Source organism: Tursiops truncatus, chromosome 7, assembly GCF_011762595.2.
Source record: "Tursiops truncatus isolate mTurTru1 chromosome 7, mTurTru1.mat.Y, whole genome shotgun sequence".
Classification (NCBI taxonomy): Eukaryota; Metazoa; Chordata; class Mammalia; order Artiodactyla; family Delphinidae; genus Tursiops; species Tursiops truncatus.
Genome location: NC_047040.1, coordinates 111,863,260 through 111,881,904, shown reverse-complemented (window position 1 = coordinate 111,881,904; position 18,645 = coordinate 111,863,260). Strand labels below are relative to the sequence as shown.

Genomic DNA, 18,645 nt, shown 5'->3' with positions numbered 1-18,645 from the left:
GTGAGAACATTCTTTATTAAGTTCTTTTGTCTTTCTTAGTTAGATTCAGAGTTCCCAGAAATGAATGCTAATTATAGTTCATTTTTTTTATTGGAATGTCTAGGCTATCCTCCACCAAGCTCCCCTTCTCACATCAAGATTGGTGATAAAGTTCGCGTCAAAGCCTCAGTTACCACACCGAAGTACAAGTGGGGATCTGTGACTCATCAGAGTGCGGGGGTTGTGAAAGGTAATGTTCCCCAGGCAAGAAAGCTCCAAGTGCCAGGTTTTCATCTACTAATGTAACTTTTAATTTATTCATTCGAGGGCAAGAAAAACAAGTGGAAGGCAAGCCTTATGATACATAAATGGTGTTGTTTTGCTTTTCAGTGCTCTGTAGACCAGGAGTACACCTGTTGTTGGACCGAGTCAGATGTATTAACTCACTGCAACTTGGGAGGATGCATACCCTGGAAAATGGGGTGTCTCCATAAGTGGGTGTAACAAAGACTAATGGGGTTTGCATTGTGTATTTGGGGAGGGGTTCAAGGAATGGGGTAATTCTAAGAATCTTAGTGAAGATTATTTAGGAGGAAGAACAGTGGACTCACAGTGAGGTTATGATGAGCAAGGAAGCAGAGCAGCCAGGATGGATTTGTGGTTTGGATTAGATTGAATGTGACCAGATATGTTAAAGAGTGGTTCTGGTTTTATCTCAATCTGTTACAGTCTCAGGGTGGCCTTGTCTCATGTTGGGGTTCTATAAACTTGTTCTGTCAATCCTTCTGCCAAATAGCTAGCTTCCTCAGTGTTTTTCTCTCTTTTCTTAATGCTGTGTAAGAATTTAGGACTAAATTTAAATGGATGTGTGCAAATGATAGGAGTTAGCAACTGGAAACACAAAATTCTCCTCAGCTAATATTTAATGTAATATTCTTGAGATTTCAAATCAAACACATGGCATACTTTAAAAGGTATACTATGTCCATTTTAACAATTGCATGAGAAATGATCCAGATATATGTGTGGTTTTATTTTATCTTTAAACTCCTTCAGTGCCATTTTTCTTTCTTTTTTCTTGTTTCAGTCTTGGAGAAAACTCTTACTGTCAAACAGCTTAGATTAGAAGTGGCTGCAATGGTGGTGCAGGAGTGTTAGTATTTCTTAGGTTACATAAGAACAAATAGCTTATTTAACATTTTACTTTAACAGTTTTCTTTACTTAAGAGATTCTTCAAAGTTTTACAAATCAAAACAAAGATAAATTTAAATAGTAACTTGGTTTAGAAGTTAACTTTTGGAGTAGCTTTCACCAAAGGGCAATAGATGTCTTAACGTTATTAATGTAATTTTTAGTCCCTAAGATAATTGAATGGAGTTTTTGCTTGGCGTAATTAAACAAACCTTCTTATCGCGGAAAATTTCAAACATATACAAAAGTAGAGAATATAGTATACTGAGCTTCTGTGTACCCATCACCTGGCTTCAACAGTTGACAAACTCCTGGCCAAAGTTGTTCATCCATGCTCTCCTCCCTCCATTATTTTGAAGCTAATCCCTGATTGACATCATGTGTTAGTTCATCCGTAAGTATCTTAGTGTGTCTCTCTAAAAGAGAAGTACTCTTTGTAAACAGAAATAACTGTAATATAATATCCCATAGCTAGATTATAGATTTAATTTTTTTTTTTTTTTTGCGGTACCCGGGCCTCTCACTGTTGTGGCCTCTCCCGTTGTGGAGCGCAGGCTCAGCAGCCATGGCTCACGGGCCCAGCCGCTCCGCGGCACGTGGGATCTTCCCGGACCGGGGCACGAACCCGTGTCCCCTGCATCGGCAGGCAGACGCTCAACCACTGCGCCACCAGGGAAGCCCTATAGATTTAATTTTAATTGTAGGTTTTTATTGGTGACAGAGATGTTCCAGACAATTTCTGTTCTGTCCTAGCTTTCAGTGCCAATGGAAAAGATGTTATTGTCGACTTTCCTCAGCAGTCTCACTGGACTGGGCTGTTATCAGAAATGGAGTTGGTACCTAGTATTCATCCTGGCGTTACGTGAGTTTTTATTTTTATATTGCTAGATTTGTTTGGGAAGGATGGTTTTCTTTGGAATTAAATTTAATAAATGACCTCAGCTTTTTCTTTTCAACTCAATGGCTATTTTAAAAACAGGTGTGATGGCTGTCAGATGTTTCCCATCAATGGATCTAGATTCAAATGCAGAAACTGTGATGACTTCGATTTTTGTGAAACTTGTTTCAAAACCAGAAAACACAACACCAGGCATACATTTGGCAGAATAAATGAACCAGGTATAGTAGACTGGTTATGTTCTCTTTCATCAAACTATTATTAACGAGATAATTACTGTGGAAACAAATGTACTTAACTTTGCTCTTTAAAGTTCGTATTTATATGGTGAGCACTGTACTGTGTGCACAGCAAAACAGGGAAGATGGTCCTACCCACTTGATGAATTGCTGTTTTTTCTTCAAGCAATGAGTGGTCACTGGAACTAGAATAACAGGGATTGTTTGCTTGTATTTCCATAAAGAACAGTAAAAGGATCTCAAGAAACTAGTAAATGTTTCGTTGGATGGGATGTGGAATTGGAGAGACGGAGAGTGAGTCTTTTTATTTGTATATCTTTTAGTATATCTTTTTTTATTATGGTAGAATATATACAACATAAAATTTGCCATTTTAATCACTCTTAAGTGTACGATTAAGGGAATATTGCACACTGTCACCACTATCTATTTCTGAGACTTCTTCACCATTCCAAAATAAGAGTGTACCCAGTAAGCAATAATCCCCATTCTTCCCTCCCCCAACCCCTGGCAACCTCTAATCCACTTTTCGTCTCTATGAATTTGACAACTCTAGGTACCTCATGCATAAGTGGAACCATACAAAATTTGTGTTTTTGTGTGCCTGACTTCTTTCACCTTGCATTAGGTTTCCAAGGTTCATCCATGTTGTAGCATGTGTCAGAACTTCATTTCATGGCTGAGTAATAGTCCATTGTATGTATCTACCACATTTGGCTTATCCAGTTCTCTCTTAATGGACATTTGGGTTATTTGTACCTTTCAGCTATTGTGAATAATGTTGCTGTGAACATTGATGTACAAATCTGTTTGAGTCCCAGTTTTCAAAACTAGGAGTAGAATTGCAGGGTCATTAGGTAGTTCTTTTAACTTTTTGAAGAACCACCAAAATGTTTTCCATACTGGCTGCACCATCTTACATTACTATCAGCAATGTTTTTGCTGTTTCAGTTTTTCCACATCCTTACCAACATTTGTTATTCTCTTCTTCTTCTTTTTTTAAAAATTATAGCCATCCTAATGGGTGCAAAATAGTATCTTGTGATTTTGATTTGAGTTTCCCTAATGACATTGAGCCACTTATCATGTGCTTTTTGCCATTTGTATATCTTTTGGGGGAGGGCGTGTCAATTCAATTTTAAAACTTTTGATATTGAGTTGTAGGAGTTCTTTATATATTGTGGACATTAAATCAGATATGTGATTTGCAAATATCCTATTCTGTGGGTGGTTTTTTCACTCTCTTGATAGGATTCTGTGATACAGTTTTAAATTTTAATGAAATTTAATTTATTGTTTCTTTTGTTGCCTGTGCATTTGGTGTCATACTTACTTCTGGGTCAACTTAAGAAATCATTGCTTAAATCCAAAGTTGTGAAGGTCAGCCCCTATGTTTATAAGAGGTTTATAGTTTTAACTTTAGGTCTTTTAATTTAGGTCTTTGAACCACTTTGAGTTAATTTCTATGCATGGTATAATGTATAATTTCATTCTTTTACACGTGTATCCAATTTTCCCAACACTATTTGTTGAAAAGACTGTCCTTTCACCACTGAATGGTCTTGGCACCCTTTTTGAAAATCAGTTGACCATAGATGTGAGAGGTTTTTTTCTGGGCTCTCGATTCTATTCCATTGGTCTATTTGCCTATCCTTACATCAGTACCACACCATACACAGTGATTATGATAGCTTTTGTAGTAAGTTTTGAAATTGGGAAATGTGAGTCCTCCAACTTTGTTCTTTTTCAAGATTGTTTTGACTATTTGGTGTCCCTTGGAAGTCAGTATGAATTTTGGGATGGAGTTTTCTGCATCTGCAAAAAACAATATTTTGATAGGAATTGCATTGACTCTGTGTATCACTTTGGACAGAATTGTCAGTTGTCTTTCCATTTACTTAGGTCTTCTTTAATTTCGTTCAGCAGTGTTTGTGATTAGTGTGTAAGTCTTATGGGTTCTTGGTTAAATTTATTCCCAAGGGTTTATTTTTCATGCTATATTAAATTAAATTATTTTTTAAAATTTCCTTCTTGGAATATCTGTTGCTAGTGTATAGAAATATACACTACACACCTACAGTGCATATTTTCAACACACTTTGTGTGTTGAATTTATTTCCAGCAACTTTGCTGAATTTATTTATTAGCTCTGATGGGGTTTTTTGGTGGCGTCTTTAGGGTTTTCTGTATGTAAGATCATGTTGTCTGTGTTTAAGAGCATGTTGTCTGTGAACTGGGATAGTTTTACTTCTTCCTTTCCAATTTGGATACCTTATATTTCTTTTTCCTGTCTTATTGCTTCAGCTAGATCTTCCAGTACTACATTGAAGAGAAGTGGCAAGGGTAGGCATCCTTGTCTTGTTCCTGGACTTAGTGGGGAAGCTTTCAGTCTTTAAGCACTGAATATAATGTTAGCTGTGGGCTTTTCATAAATAGCCTTTATCATGTTGAGGAAGTTCCTTTCTAGTCCTAATTTGTAATATTCTCTTATCTTTATGAAGGAGATCTGTAGAATCTGCAGAGCAATCTCCTTTTCAAGGCTAACTTTGAATACTTCGTTTTGTTTTTGATCAGCCTGCCATGGGTTTATCAATTTTATTAGTTTTTTCAAAGAACCAACTTTTGGCTTTGAATTGCTGTCTCTCATATTTTTTTCATTTCTTTTTCCTATGGAATTTAGGTTTACATTGATTCCGCACCCCACCCCCGCCCCAAATGCTTATTAGTTCATTAATTTCTCACATTCATATTTTCTAATATATGAACTTAAAATTTTAAATTTATCTTTAAGCATGGCTTAAGCTGTATCCTGTAATGCTGATATGTAGTAATATCTCATCATCATTCATTTAAAAGTATTTTTAAAATTGAATTGGAATTATTTTCTTATATTCATTGATATTTAAATTTTCAAACATGTCAGCATTTTCTACCTCTATCTGTTTATTGGTTTCTGCATTGCATTCAGATTGTGTATCCTGCCTGATCTTTGACATTTTGGGGGAAACTTCTGTATGATCATAAGACTCAGCATATAATGGGATTTTACACATGTTTTATGCATGCCTGAAAGAATGTCTCCTGCAGTTTTATGGTGAAGTTAGTGTTTGCTTAGTGTATCTTTTTCTAGCCTTTTACCCTCAATATTTCAGTAATCTTGTGATTAGTGGAGGTTGTAGATAGTTCTGTTTTTTTAAAAAATTCCAATGTGATGATCTTTGTCTCTTATTTGGATCTTTTAGGTATTTATTTACAGTTAAGGCAGTTACTGAAATATATTTTTTTAATTGATCAACTTCTTAGTGTTTTTTTTTGTTGTTGTTCTGCCTGTTTTCTGTTCCATTTTTTCTCCATTCCATCTTCCTTTGGACTGATACGTTCTTTATTAGTTAGCCAACCACCACCTCCCCAACACACACACTTGGCTTAGAAGTTACACGTTTAGTGTGTATTCATATACTATATGAGTAGTGTATGTTATATGCATTTTTGGTATTAGTAGTTACTCAAGATATAGTGACATCCTTTTTTGACTTATAAAATCTAATATTATTTAGTACTTTTACCCTCCTCCTAAGCAATGCAAGGACCTGAGATCCCTTTAACTTCATTAACCCTCATTCTGATTTAAATTACCATGGTTTTATTATTGTGTTTAAAAACTTTACACATGTAAATTTTAAACAACACAAGGCATATGATTGTTATTTTCTGTAATATTTGTCAAGATTTTTTTCACATACTTAATATTGTAGTTTTTTTCTATTCCTTTTTGTGTGTTTCACTTTTCATCCATCATCATTTTTCTCCTGCCTGAAGAATGGCCCTTAATATTTTCTTTAATGCATCTATGTGGTTATGAATTCTCTTTTTATGTGTCTTTATTTCTCCTTTATTTTTGAAAAATATTTTTGCTGGGACTTTTAGCACTTTAAAAATACTGTTCCATTGTAATTTGGTTTATATTTTTTCTGCTGAAGTCAGCTGCAAGTGTAGTTACTGTTCCATTAAAGCTATTCAGTCTTTGTATTTCCCCTTAGCCTGCTTTTGAGGTACTCTTGTTTCTATCTTACACAAATTTTATGTGTGTGTACATATGTGTTTCTTTGTATTTATCTTTCTTGTAGTTAGTAGAGCTTATAATTAATTAATTTTCCAGCTTTTTTGAGCTTTAATTGACATATGACATTGTGTAAGTTTAAAGTGTTCAATGTGATGATTTGGTACATGTATATTGCAAAATGATTACCACAGTAAGGTTGGTAGTTAACACGTCCATCACCTCACATAATTACCCTTTTTTGTGTGTGTAGTAAAAACATTTAAGATCTTCTCTTCCAACTTTCAGAGTAGGGCTTTTAAAATTTGTGCCTTGATATCTTTTGTTGGTCTTGGGAAGTTTTCCATCAGTCAATATTTCTTCCAGTATTATCGATGCCCTATTTTCTTTTCCTTCTTTTTTGGGGCTCCTCTTTCACCTGTTACTCTTATCTCTGTCTTCTAAGTCTTTCACCTTCTCGTTTATGTTTTCTAAACTTTTGCTCTTCAGTTTTTCATTCTAGATATTTTTTACTAATTCTGTTTTCACCTGAGTCTAGTCTGCTCATAAACCTATTCATTGAATTTTAAATTTTAATTACTGTATTTAACAGTTCTAGTCTTTCTTTCTTTTTTAAAAAATAGTTTCCAATTCTCTGCTGAGATATTCAGTGTCTTTTCAAACATAGTAAGTATAGTTATTATAAAATTTGTATCTTATAACTCTAATATCTGGAGCCTCTCTGGGTCTCTTTCTATTGTCTGTCATTCTCATAGCTTTTAGTCATGTTTTCTTGTCTCACATTCCATCATGTACTGGACATTATGTTTAAAAAATTATTTCTTGAGTCAGTTTGAGGCCTAAGATATTATCTTTCTCCACGGATTGGGGGGAGAGGGTTGTTCTTCTAGGTAATTGGGGTAAGTAACTTTGTGGACTCACTTCAGTCCAGTTTCATTGATTGAGGTGATTTCATGCAGAGCTGCAATCTGAACACAAACAGTCAACCCTGTAGAGTTCACCCTTCCTCTAGGGGTTCTTCCTGTTGGGATCCCAGCCCAAAGTGTGAGTTTTTCTGTGGCCATCCCCTTCTTTCCTGGTGAGCTCTGGACTCCGGTTCCTGGCCCCCTCGCCCTAGGAAGCCATCAGAAGTGCCATGTGTCCTCTTTAAGGTTCTCCTTAGAAACTGATAAATACACCGGGGAAAAGCAGCCTCTGATCCATGGGGCACTCATCTTGACACCTTTCATCTCAGCCTTTCTCTGATTTTGGTCCCATAATTCTGTATCACCTTGTTAACTCTGATACTTTCAAGATTTATTCATCTTTAAATGTTTTGTCTGCCTCTAGTTGTCCTCAATGGGAGAGCTAGATGAATTTCCAGATATACCATTAATGGAGGTAGAAACTTCACAAATTTGTTTTTGTTGCATTTATGAAAGGTTTTTTGATAAGAATGTTTTCTGTAAGCACAGTTACTGAACTTGCCCCCCAGCTGCTTATATGTATCGTTCTATCTGGAAATGTATCACTCTGTTGTTACTTGAGAGAGTCAAGTGGAATAAATCAGCATTATATGAACTTTGTCTCATAAATTGGGGTTAAATACCTTGAATAGGTTTTTTGCAGTCATTTTAGGTATTTATTAGCTCCTTTTAATTTGGAAACTTACTATTTTCTTGAAGTAAGGAGCTCAACACTATGTAGTATCTATTTCTTGGTTGTGAAGGTTCTGTCCCACAAGTATTAACACTGTTTGACCGCCATTAAATAGGACAGTCTGCAATATTTTGTGGCCGTTCTGGAAAACAGCTGAAGCGCTCTCACAACAGTCAGCCAGGAATGCTGCTGGACAGCTGGGCACGGATGGTGAAGAGCCTAAACGTGTCATCCTCTGTGAACCAGGCTTCCCGTCTCATTGATGGCAGCGAGCCCTGCTGGCAGTCCTCGGGCTCACAAGGAAAGGTAGTGTGCCATGGGGACACTTCCAGAAACACTTCATTTAGATGGCTTAACCTTTTAGAGCTTCAGCACGAACTTTGAAAAACCTACTAAGTTATACTGTGATGGCACCTCTCAGTACTCATTTTGTATTTTAGTTCATAATTACTTTAAAGTTTCAGAGTAATATGCCATCCAGCTTTCATTGTCAGAGATTTTTAAACAATATCGGTAATAGATTTTATATAACTGATAGAGGGTATAATAGGGTTTGTTTTGTTTTGTTTTATTCCCCCACATAAAATGTATGAGTTCAGATTCTGCTTCTGGTTAGAAGTTCTTCTAATATATCCTAACAAATATGTGTTTATCTTTGGAATGCTGTTTTAATCGCACTTACATGTGGGTGTGCCTTATCTAGACATGCAAGTTAGACTTGGAGAAAGGTGCTTTCCCTCCACTTTGACTCTAGTGTTTTCTATAACCTACTCTTTGATGGGTATTAAGGGACCACCCTAAGTCAGGAGTCTATAAACACATGACTTCTGGGGCTTAGAGGGAGACATTCTTCTAATAAACAAGTAATGCTCTTGTTTCTGCCAGCTTAAAGGCAAATTCTGTCTCTCATGTGAAATTATATATTTAAAAAATCTCATTGAGAGTCAAGCTTTAGTGATACTTTCCAGCTAAAATATAGCTGAATTTTACTAAGAAGGCTTTTTTTTCTTTTTTTTAAAGCATTGGATTCGTTTGGAGATTTTCCCAGATGTTCTTGTTCATAGATTAAAAATGATAGTGGATCCTGCTGACAGTAGTTACATGCCTTCCCTGGTTGTCGTGTCAGGTACTTGAATTACTTTACTCAAAAAATATCTTCTATCATATAATAAAAACTCCTTTGTCTGATTCCTTTACCCCATTTTTCTTCCTAGGTGGAAATTCCCTAAATAACCTAATTGAATTAAAGACAATCAACATTAACCCCACTGATACCACAGTGTCCCTTCTGAATGACTCCACAGAGGTAAGTAGAGTCTCCATACTGTTCTCCATAGTGGCCACACCAATTTACATTCCCACCAACGGTGCAGAAGGGTTCACTTTTCTCCACACCCTCTCCAGCATTATTATTTGTAGACTTTTTAATGTTGGCCATTCTGACTGGTATGAGGTGATACCTCATTGTACTTTTGATTTGCATTTGTCTAATAATTAGTGATATTGAGCACCTTTTCATGTGCCTGTTGAGCATCTGTATGTCTTCTTTGGAGAAATGTCTGTTTAGGCCTCCTGCCCATTTTTTGATTGGGTTGTTTGTTTTTTTGATACTGAACTTCATGAGCTGTTTGTAGATTGTGGAGATTAATCCCTTAACAATTGCATCATTGGCAAATATTTTCTCCCATTCTGAGTGTTGCCTTTTTGTTTTGTTTATGGTTTCCTTTGCTGTGCAAAGACTTTTGAGTTTAATTAGGTTCCATTTGTTTATTTTTATTTTCATTACTCTAGGAAGTGGGTCAAAAAGGATCTTTCTGTGATTTATATCACAGAGTGTTCTGCCTATGTTTTCCTCTAAGAGTTTTATAATAATCCAGCCTTACATTTAGGTCTTTAATCCATTTTGAGTTTATTTTTGTGTATGGTGTTAGGAAGTGTTCTAATTTCATGCTTTTACATGTAGCTGTCCAGTTTTCCCAGCACCACTTACTGAAGAGGCTGTCTTTTCTCTATTGTCTATTCTTGCCTCCTTTGTCAAAGATAAGGTGACCATATGTGCGTAGGTTTATTTCTGGGCTTTCTGTCCTGTTCCATTGATCTATATTTCTGTTTTTGTGCCAGTACCATACTGGTTTTGATGACAGTAGCTTTGTAGTATAGTCTGAAGTCAGGGATCCTGATTCCTCCAGCACTGTTTTTCTTTCCCAAGATTGCTTTGGCTTTCGGGGTCTTCTGTGTCTACATACAAATTAAAAAATTTTTTTGTTCTAGTTCTGTGAAAAATGCCATTGGTAATTTGATAGGGATTGCATTGATACTGTAGATTGCCTGGGGTAGTATAGTCATTTTCACAATATTCTTCCAATCTAAGAACATGGTGTATATTTCCATCTGTTTGTGTCATCTTCTGTTTCCTTCATTAGCATCTTATAGTTTTATGAGTACAGTAAGTCCCCTACATACGAACCTTCAAGATGCGAACTTTCAAAGATGAGAACGTGTGTTCACATGTCCAGTCATGTAAGTTAGTTCACGTCTGGCATACATTGTCACATGTGTGCATCCTCTACAAGTGGTTATGCTTTTGGATACTTTACAGTACTGTATAGACTACAGTAGTACAGTATCTTTCTTTTTTTTTCTTTTTTCCGCCCCCCCCAAAGCGTGTGCACACACACACACACACACACACGCAGTAGATAGTGGAGTCCACATTTATAGCAAAGGTATATTCATATACTGTTTTTTTTTTTAGGGTTCCCCAACCTTTATTTATTTTTTTACATCTTTATTGAAGTATAATTGCTTTACAATGGTGTGTTAGTTTCTGCTTTATAATAAAGTGAATCAGTTATACATATACATATGTTCCTATATCTCTTCCCTCTTGCATCTCGCTCCCTCCCACCCTCCCTATCCCACCCCTCTAGGTGGTCACAAAGCACCAAGCTGATCTCCCTGTGCTATGCGGCTGCTTCCCACTAGCTATCTATTTTATGTTTGGTAGTGTATGTATGTCCATGCTACTCTCTCTCTTTGTAACAGCTTACCCTTCCCCCTCCTCATATCCTCAAGTCCATTCTCTAGTAGGTCTGTGTCTTTATTCCTGTCTTACACCTAGGTTCTTCGTGACATTTTTTCTTTTCCTTAAATTCCATATATATGTGTTAGCATACGGAATTTGTCTTTTTTTTCTGACTTACTTCACTCTGTATGACAGACTCTAGGTCCATCCACCTCAATACAAATAGCTCAATTTCATTTCCTTTTATGGCTGAGTAATATTCCATTGTATATCTGTGCCACATCTTCTTTATCCATTCATCTGATGATGGACACTTAGGTTGTTTCCATCTCCGGGCTATTGTAAATAGAGCTGCAATGAACATTATGGTACATGACTCTTTTTGAATTATGGTTTTCTCAGGATATATGCGCAGTAGTGGGATTGCTGGGTCATGTGGCAGTTCTATTTGTAGTTTTTTAAGGAACCTCCATACTGTTCTCCATAGTGGCTGTATGAATTCACATTCCCACCAGCAGTGCAAGAGTGTTCCCTTTTCTCCACACCCTCTCCAGCATTTATTGTTTCTAGATACATTGATGATGGCCATTCTGACTGGTGTGAGATGATGTCTCATTGTAGTTTTGATTTGCATTTCTCTAATGATTAATGATGTTGAGCATTCTTTCATGTGTTTGTTGGCAGTCTGTATATCTTCCTTGGGGAAATGTCTACTTAGGTCTTCTGCCCATTTTTGGATTGGGTTGTTTGTTTTTTTGTTATTGAGCTGCATGAGCTGCTTATAAATTTTGGAGATTAATCCTTTGTCAGTTGCTTCATTTGCAAATATTTTCTCCCATTTTGAGGGTTGTCTTCTGGTCTTGTTTATGGTTTCCTTTGCTGTGCAAAAGCTTTGATGTTTCATTAGGTCCCATTTGTTTATTTTTGTTTCTCTAGGAGGTGGGTCAAAAAGGGTCTTGCTGTGATTTATGTCATAGAGTGTTCTGCGATGTTTTCCTCTAAGAGTTTGATAGTTTCTGGCCTTACATTTAGGTCTTTAATCCATTTTGAGCTTATTTTTGTGTATGGTGTTAGGGAGTGATCTAATCTCATACTTTTACATGCACCTATCCAGTTTTCCCAGCACCACTTATTGAAGAGGCTGTCCTTTCTCCACTGTATATTCCTGCCTCCTTTATCAAAGATAAGGTGACCATATGTGCATGGGTTTATCTCTGAGCTTTCTATCCTGTTCCATTGATCTATCTTTCTGTTTTTGTGCCAGTACCATACTGTCTTGATTACTGTAGCTTTGTAGTATAGTCTGAAGTCAGGGAGCCAGATTCCTCCAGCTCTGTTTTTCGTTCTTAAGATTGCTTTGGCTGTTCGGGGTCTTTTGTGTTTCCATACAAATTGTGAAATTTTTTGTTCTAGTTCTGTGAAAAATGCCAGTGGTAGTTTGATAGGGATTGCATTGAATCTGTAGATTGCTTTGGGTAGTAGAGTCATTTTCACAATGTTGATTCTTCCAATCCAAGAGCATGGTATATCTCTCCATCTATTTGTATCATCTTTAATTTCTTTCATCAGTGTCTTATAATTTTCTGCATACAGATCTTTTGTCTCCTTAGGTAGGTTTATTCCTAGATATTTTGTTCTTTTTGTTGCAGTGGTAAATGGGAGTGTTTTCTTGATTTCAGTTTCACATTTTTCATCATTAGTGTATAAGAATGCAAGACATTTCTGCACATTAATTTTGTATCCTGCTACTTTACCAAATTCATTGATTAGCTCTAGTAGTTTTCTGGTAGCATCTTTAGGATTCTCTATCTATTGTATCATGTCATCTGCAAAGAGTGACAGCTTTACTTCTTCTTTTCCGATTTGGATTCCTTTTATTTCCTTTTCTTCTCTGATTGCTGAGGCTAAAACTTCCAAAACTCTGTTGAATAAGAGTGGTGAGAGTGGGCAACCTTGTCTTGTTCCTGATCTTAGTGGAAATGCTTTCAGTTTTTCACCATTGAGGATGATGTTGGCTGTGGGCTTGTCATATATGGCCTTTATTATGTTGAGGAAAGTTCCCCCTGTGCCTACTTTCTGCAGGGTTTTTATCATAAACGGGTGTTGAATTTTGTCGAAAGCTTTCTCTGCATCTGTTGAGATGATCATATGGTTTTTCACCTTCAATTTATTAATACGGTGTATCACGTTGATTGATTTGCATATATTGAAGAATCCTTGCACTCCTGGAATAAACCCCCCTTGATCATGGTGTATGATCTTTTTAATGTGCTGTTGGATTCTGTTTGCTAGTATTTTGTTGAGGATTTTTGCATCTGTGTTCATCAGTGATACTGGCCTGTAGTTTTCTTTCTTTGTGACATCCTTGTCTGGTTTTGGTATCAGGGTGATGGTGGCCTTGTAGGATGAGTTTGGGAGTGTTACTCCGCTGCTATAGTTTGGAAGAGTTTGAGAAAGATAGGGGTTAGCTCTTCTCTAAATGTTTGATAGAAGTCGCCTGTGAAGCCATCTGGTCCTGGGCTTTTTTTTGTTGGAAGATTTTTAACCACAGTTACAATTTCAGTGCTTGTGATTGGTCTGTTCATATTTTCTATTTCTTCCTGATTCAGTCTTGGCAGGTTGTGCATTTCTAAGAATTTGTCCATTTCTTCCAGGTTGTCCATTTTATTGGCATAGAGTTGCTTGTAGTAATCTCTCATGATCTTTTGTATTTCTGCAGTGTCAGTTGTTACTTCTCCTTTTTCATTTCTCATTCTATTGATTTGAGTCTTCTCCCTTCTTTTCTTGATGAGTCTGGCTAATGGTTTATCAATTTTGTTTATCCTCTCAAAGAACCAGCTTTTAGTTTTATTGACCTTTGCTATCGTTTCCTTCATTTCTTTTTCATTTATTTCTGATCAGATTTTTATGATTTTTTCCTTCTGCTAACTTTGGGTTTTTTTAATTCTACTTTCTCTAATTGCTTTAGGTGCAAGGTTAGTTTGTTTATTCGAGATGTTTCCTGTTTCTTAAGGTAGTATTTTATTGCTATAAACTTCCCTCTTAGAACTGCTTTTGCTGCATCCCATGGGTTTTGGGTCGTCGTGTCTCCATTGTCATTTGTTTCTAGGTATTTTTTGATTTCCTCTTTGATTTCTTCAGTGATCACTTCGTTTTTAAGTAGTGTATCGTTTACCCTCCATGTGTTTGTATTTTTTATGGATCTTTTCCTGTAATTGATATCTAGTCTCACAGCGTTGTGGTCGGAAAAGATACTTGATACAATTTAAATTTTCTTAAATTTACCAAGGCTTGATTTGTGACCCAAGATATGATCTATCCTGGAGAATGTTCCATGGGCACTTGATGTGTATTCTGTTGTTTTTGGATGGAATGTCCTGTAAATGTCAGTTAAGTCCATCTTATCATTTAAAGCTTGTGTTTCCTTATTTATTTTCATTTTGGATGATCTGTCCATTGGTGATAGTGTGGTGTTGAAGTCCCCTACAATGAATGTGTTACTGTCGATTTCCCCTTTTATGGCTCTTAGTATTTGCCTTATGTATTGAGGTGCTCCTTTGTTGGGTGCATAAATATTTACAATTGTTATATCTTTTTCTTGGATCGATCCTTTGATCATTATGTAGTGTCCTTCTTTGTCTCTTCATATAGTCTTTATTTTAAAGTCTATTTTGTCTGATATGAGTATTGCTACTCCAGCTTTCTTTTGGTTTCCATTTGCATGGAATATCTTTTTCCATCCCCTTACTTTCAGTCTGTACGTGTCTCTAGGTCTGAAGTGGGTTTCTTGTAGACAGCATATACGTGGGTCTTGTTTTTGTATCCATTCAGCCAATCTGTGTCTTTTGGTGGGAGCATTTAGTCCATTTACATTTAAGGTAATTATCGATATGTATTTTCCTAGTCCCATTTTCTTAATTGTTTTGGGTTCATTATTGTAGGTCTTTTCCTTCTCTTGTGTTTCTTGCCTAGAGCAGTTCCTTTAGCATTTGGTGTAAAGCTGGGTTGGTGGTGCTTAACTCTCTCAGGTTTTGCTTGTCTGTAAAGGTTTTAATTTCTCCATCAAATCTGAATGAAATCCTTACTGGGTAGAGTAATCTTGGTTGCAGGTTTTTCTCCTTTATCACTTTAAATATCTCTTGCCATTTCCTTCTGGCTTGCAGAGTTTCTGCTGAAAGGTCAGCTGTTAACCTTATGGGGATTCCCTTGTGTGTTATTTGTTGTTTTTCCCTTGCTGCTTTTAATATGTTTTCTTTGTATTTAATTTTTTTTTTTTTTCGGTATGTGGGCTTCTCAGTGTTGTGGCCTCTCCTGTTGCGGAGCACAGGCTCTGGACGCGCAGACTTAGTGGCCATTGCTCACGGGCCCAGCTGCTCTGCGGCATGTGGGATATTTCCGGACCCGGGGCACGAACCCGTGTGCCCTGCATCGGCAGGCGGACTCTCTACCACTGCGCCACCAGGGAAACCCTGTGTTTAATTTTTGACAGTTTGTTTAATATGTGTCTTGGCGTATTTCTCCTTGGATTTATCCTGTATGGGATTCTCTGTGCTTCCTGGACTTGATTAACTATTTCCTTTTGCATATTAGGGAAGTTTTCAACTATAATCTCTTAAAATATTTTCTCAGTCCCTTTCTTTTTCTCTTCTTCTTCTGGAACCCCTATAATTCGAATGTTGGTGCGTTTAATGTTGTCCCAGAGGTCTCTGAGACTGTCTTCAGTTCTTTTCATTCTTTTTTCTTTATTCTGCTCTGCAGTAGTTATTTCCACTATTTTATCTTCCAGGTCACTTCTGCCTCAGTCATTCTGCTATTGATCCCATCTAGAGTATTTTTCATTTCATTTATTGTGTTGTTCATCATTGTTTGTTTCATCTTTAGTTCTTCTAGGTCCTTGTTAAATGTTTCTTGCATTTTGTCTATTCTGTTTCCAAGATTTTGGATCATCTTTACTATCATTATTCTGAATTCTTTTCCAGGTAGACTGCCTATTTCCTCTTCATTTGTTAGGTCTGGTGGGTTTTTATCTTGCTACTTCATCTGCTGTGTGTCTTTCTGTCTTCTCATTTTGCTTATCTTACTGTGTTTGGGGTCTCCTTTTTGTAGGCTGCAGGTTTGTAGTTCCCGTTGTTTTTGGTGTCTGTCCCCAGTGGCTAAAGTTGGTTCAGTGGGTTGTGTAGGCTTCCTGGTGGAGGGGACTAGTGCCTGTGTTCTGGTGGATGAGGCTGGATCTTGTCTTTCTGGTGGGCAGGTCCACGTCTGGTGGTGTGTTTTGGGGTATCTGTGGACTTATTATGATTTTAAGCAGCCTCTCTGGTAATGGATGGGGTTGTGTTCCTGTCTTGCTAGTTGTTTGGCATAGGGTGTCCAGCACTGTAGCTTGCTGGTCATTGAGTGAAGCTGGGTCTTGGTGTTGAGATGGAGATCTCTGGGAGATTTTCGCCGTTTGATATTATGTGGAGCTGGGAGGTCTCTTGTGGACCAGTGTCCTGAAGTTGGCTCTCCAACCTCAGAGGCACAGCACTGACTCCTGGCTACAGCACCAAGAGCCTTTCATCCACACGGCTCAGAATTAAAGGGAGAAAAAGTAGATAGGAAGAAAGGAAGGAAGGAAGAGGGGAGGGAGGGAGGAGGGAAGGGAAGGAAGGAAGGAAAGAAAGATAGAAAGAAAGAAAGAAAGAAAGCAGATAAAATAAAATAAGATAAAATAAAATAAAGTTATTAAATTAAAAAGTCATTATTAAGAAAAAATTTTGTTTGAAAAAGAAAAACAAAAACGGACGTATAGAATCCTAGGACAAATGGTGGGAGCAAAGCTGTACAGACAAAGTCTCACACAGAAGCATACACATACACACAAAGAGAGAAAAAGGGAAAAAAATAATAAATCTTGCTCTCAAAGTCCACCTTAATTTGGGATGATTTGTTGTCTATTCGTGTATTCCACAGATGCAGGGGACATCAAGTTGATTGTGGAGCTTTAATCCGCTGCTTTTGAGCCTGCTGGGAGAGATTTCTCTTTCTCTTCTTTGTTCTCACAGCTCCCGGGGTTCAGCTTTGGATTTGGCCCTGCCTCTGTGTGTAGGTTGCCGGAGGGCGTCTGTTCTTTGCTCAGACAGGACGGGGTTAAAGGAGCAGCTCCTTTGGGGACTCTGGCTCACTCAGGCTGGAGGGGAGGGAGGGGCACGGAGTGCGGGGCGAGCCTGCGGCGGCAGAGGCCAGCGTGAGGTTGCACCCGCCTTAGGTGCGCCATGTGTTCTCCCGGGGGAGATGTCCCTGGATCCCAGGACCCTGGCAGTGGCGGGCTGCACAGGCTCCCCGGAAGGAGGTTGTGGATAGTGACCTGTGCTTGCACACAGGCTTCTTGGTGGCGGCCACAGTGCGTTAGCATTTCATACCCGTCTCTGGGGTCCGCAGTTTTTTTTTTTTCACATCTTTATTGGAGTATAATTGCTTTACAATGGTGTGTTAGTTTCTGCTTTATAACAAAGTGAATCAGTTATACATATGTTCCCATATCTCTTTCCTCTCGCGTCTCCCTCCCTTCCACCCTCCCTATCCCACACTTCCAGGCGGTCCGCACTTTTAGCCGCGGCTCGCACCCGTCTCTGGAGCTCCTTTAAGCAGCGCGCACCAGGAAACAAAGAGGGAAGAAAAAGTCTCTTGCCTCTTCGTCATGTCCAGACTTTTCCCCGGACTCCCTCCCGGCTAGCCGTGGTGCACTAACCCCCTGCAGGCTGTGTTCATGCCGCCAGCTCCAGTCCTCTCCCTGTGCTCCGACCTCTCCCTGAAGCCCGAGCCTCAGCTCCCAGCCCCGCACGCCCTGGCAGGTGAGCAGACAAGCCTCTTGGGCTGGTGAGTGCCGATCGATACTGATCCTCTGTGCGGGAATCTCTTCACTTTGCCCTCGGCACCCCTGTTGCTGTCCTCTCCTCCGCGGCTCTGAAGCTTTCCCCTTGTGCCACCCGCAGTCTCCACCCGCGAAGGGGTTTCCTAGTGTGTGGAAACCTTTCCTCCTTCACAGCTTCCTCCCAGTGGTGCACTCCTGTCCCTATCCTTTTGTCTCTGTTTATTCTTTTTTCTTTTGCCCTACCCAGGTACGTGGGGACTTTCTTGCCTTTTGGGAGGTCTGAGGTCTTCTGCCAGCGTTCAGTAGGTGTTCCGTAGGAGTTGTTCCACGTGTAGATGTATTTCTGGTGTATCTGTGGGGAGGAAGGTGATCCCCACATCTTACTCTTCCGCCATCTTCCCCTCGTCCCAGTATCTTTATTTCAAGGCCCGGATAGGCTTTATGGCCTCTATTATGTTGAGGTATGTTCCCTCTATGCCCACTTTCTGGAGAGTTTTTATCATAAGTGTGTGTTGAATTTTGTCAAAAGCTTTTTCTGCATCCATTTGAGATGATAATACAGTTTTTATTCTTCAATTTGTTAACGTGGTGTATCACACTGATTTGCGGATACTGAAAAATCCTTGCACCCCTGGGATAATTCTGCTTGATGATGGTGTATGATCCTTTTAATGTATTGTTGGATTCGGTTTGCTAGTATTTTGTTGAGAAGTTTTTTAAAATTTATTTATTTATTTATTTATTCATTTGGTTGAGCCAGGTCT

General features: G+C 38.2%; 1 protein-coding gene across 12 annotated transcripts in view; it reads left to right on the top strand.

The window, feature by feature from the left end:
- HERC2 (HECT and RLD domain containing E3 ubiquitin protein ligase 2) overlaps positions 1-18,645 on the top strand; it is a 230,744-nt gene that overhangs the window by 123,840 nt on the left and 88,259 nt on the right. For all 12 annotated transcript variants that reach the window (XR_012333188.1, XM_073807856.1, XM_019931803.3 and 9 more), the window contains 6 exons: positions 104-229; positions 1,925-2,033; positions 2,151-2,290; positions 8,122-8,312; positions 9,027-9,132; positions 9,221-9,312. Coding sequence is in view for 11 of the 12 variants with exons in the window: in XM_073807856.1 (XP_073663957.1) it covers positions 104-229; positions 1,925-2,033; positions 2,151-2,290; positions 8,122-8,312; positions 9,027-9,132; positions 9,221-9,312 (764 nt within the window). In the remaining variant the exon portion in view is untranslated. The remainder of the gene's footprint in view (positions 1-103; positions 230-1,924; positions 2,034-2,150; positions 2,291-8,121; positions 8,313-9,026; positions 9,133-9,220; positions 9,313-18,645) is intronic.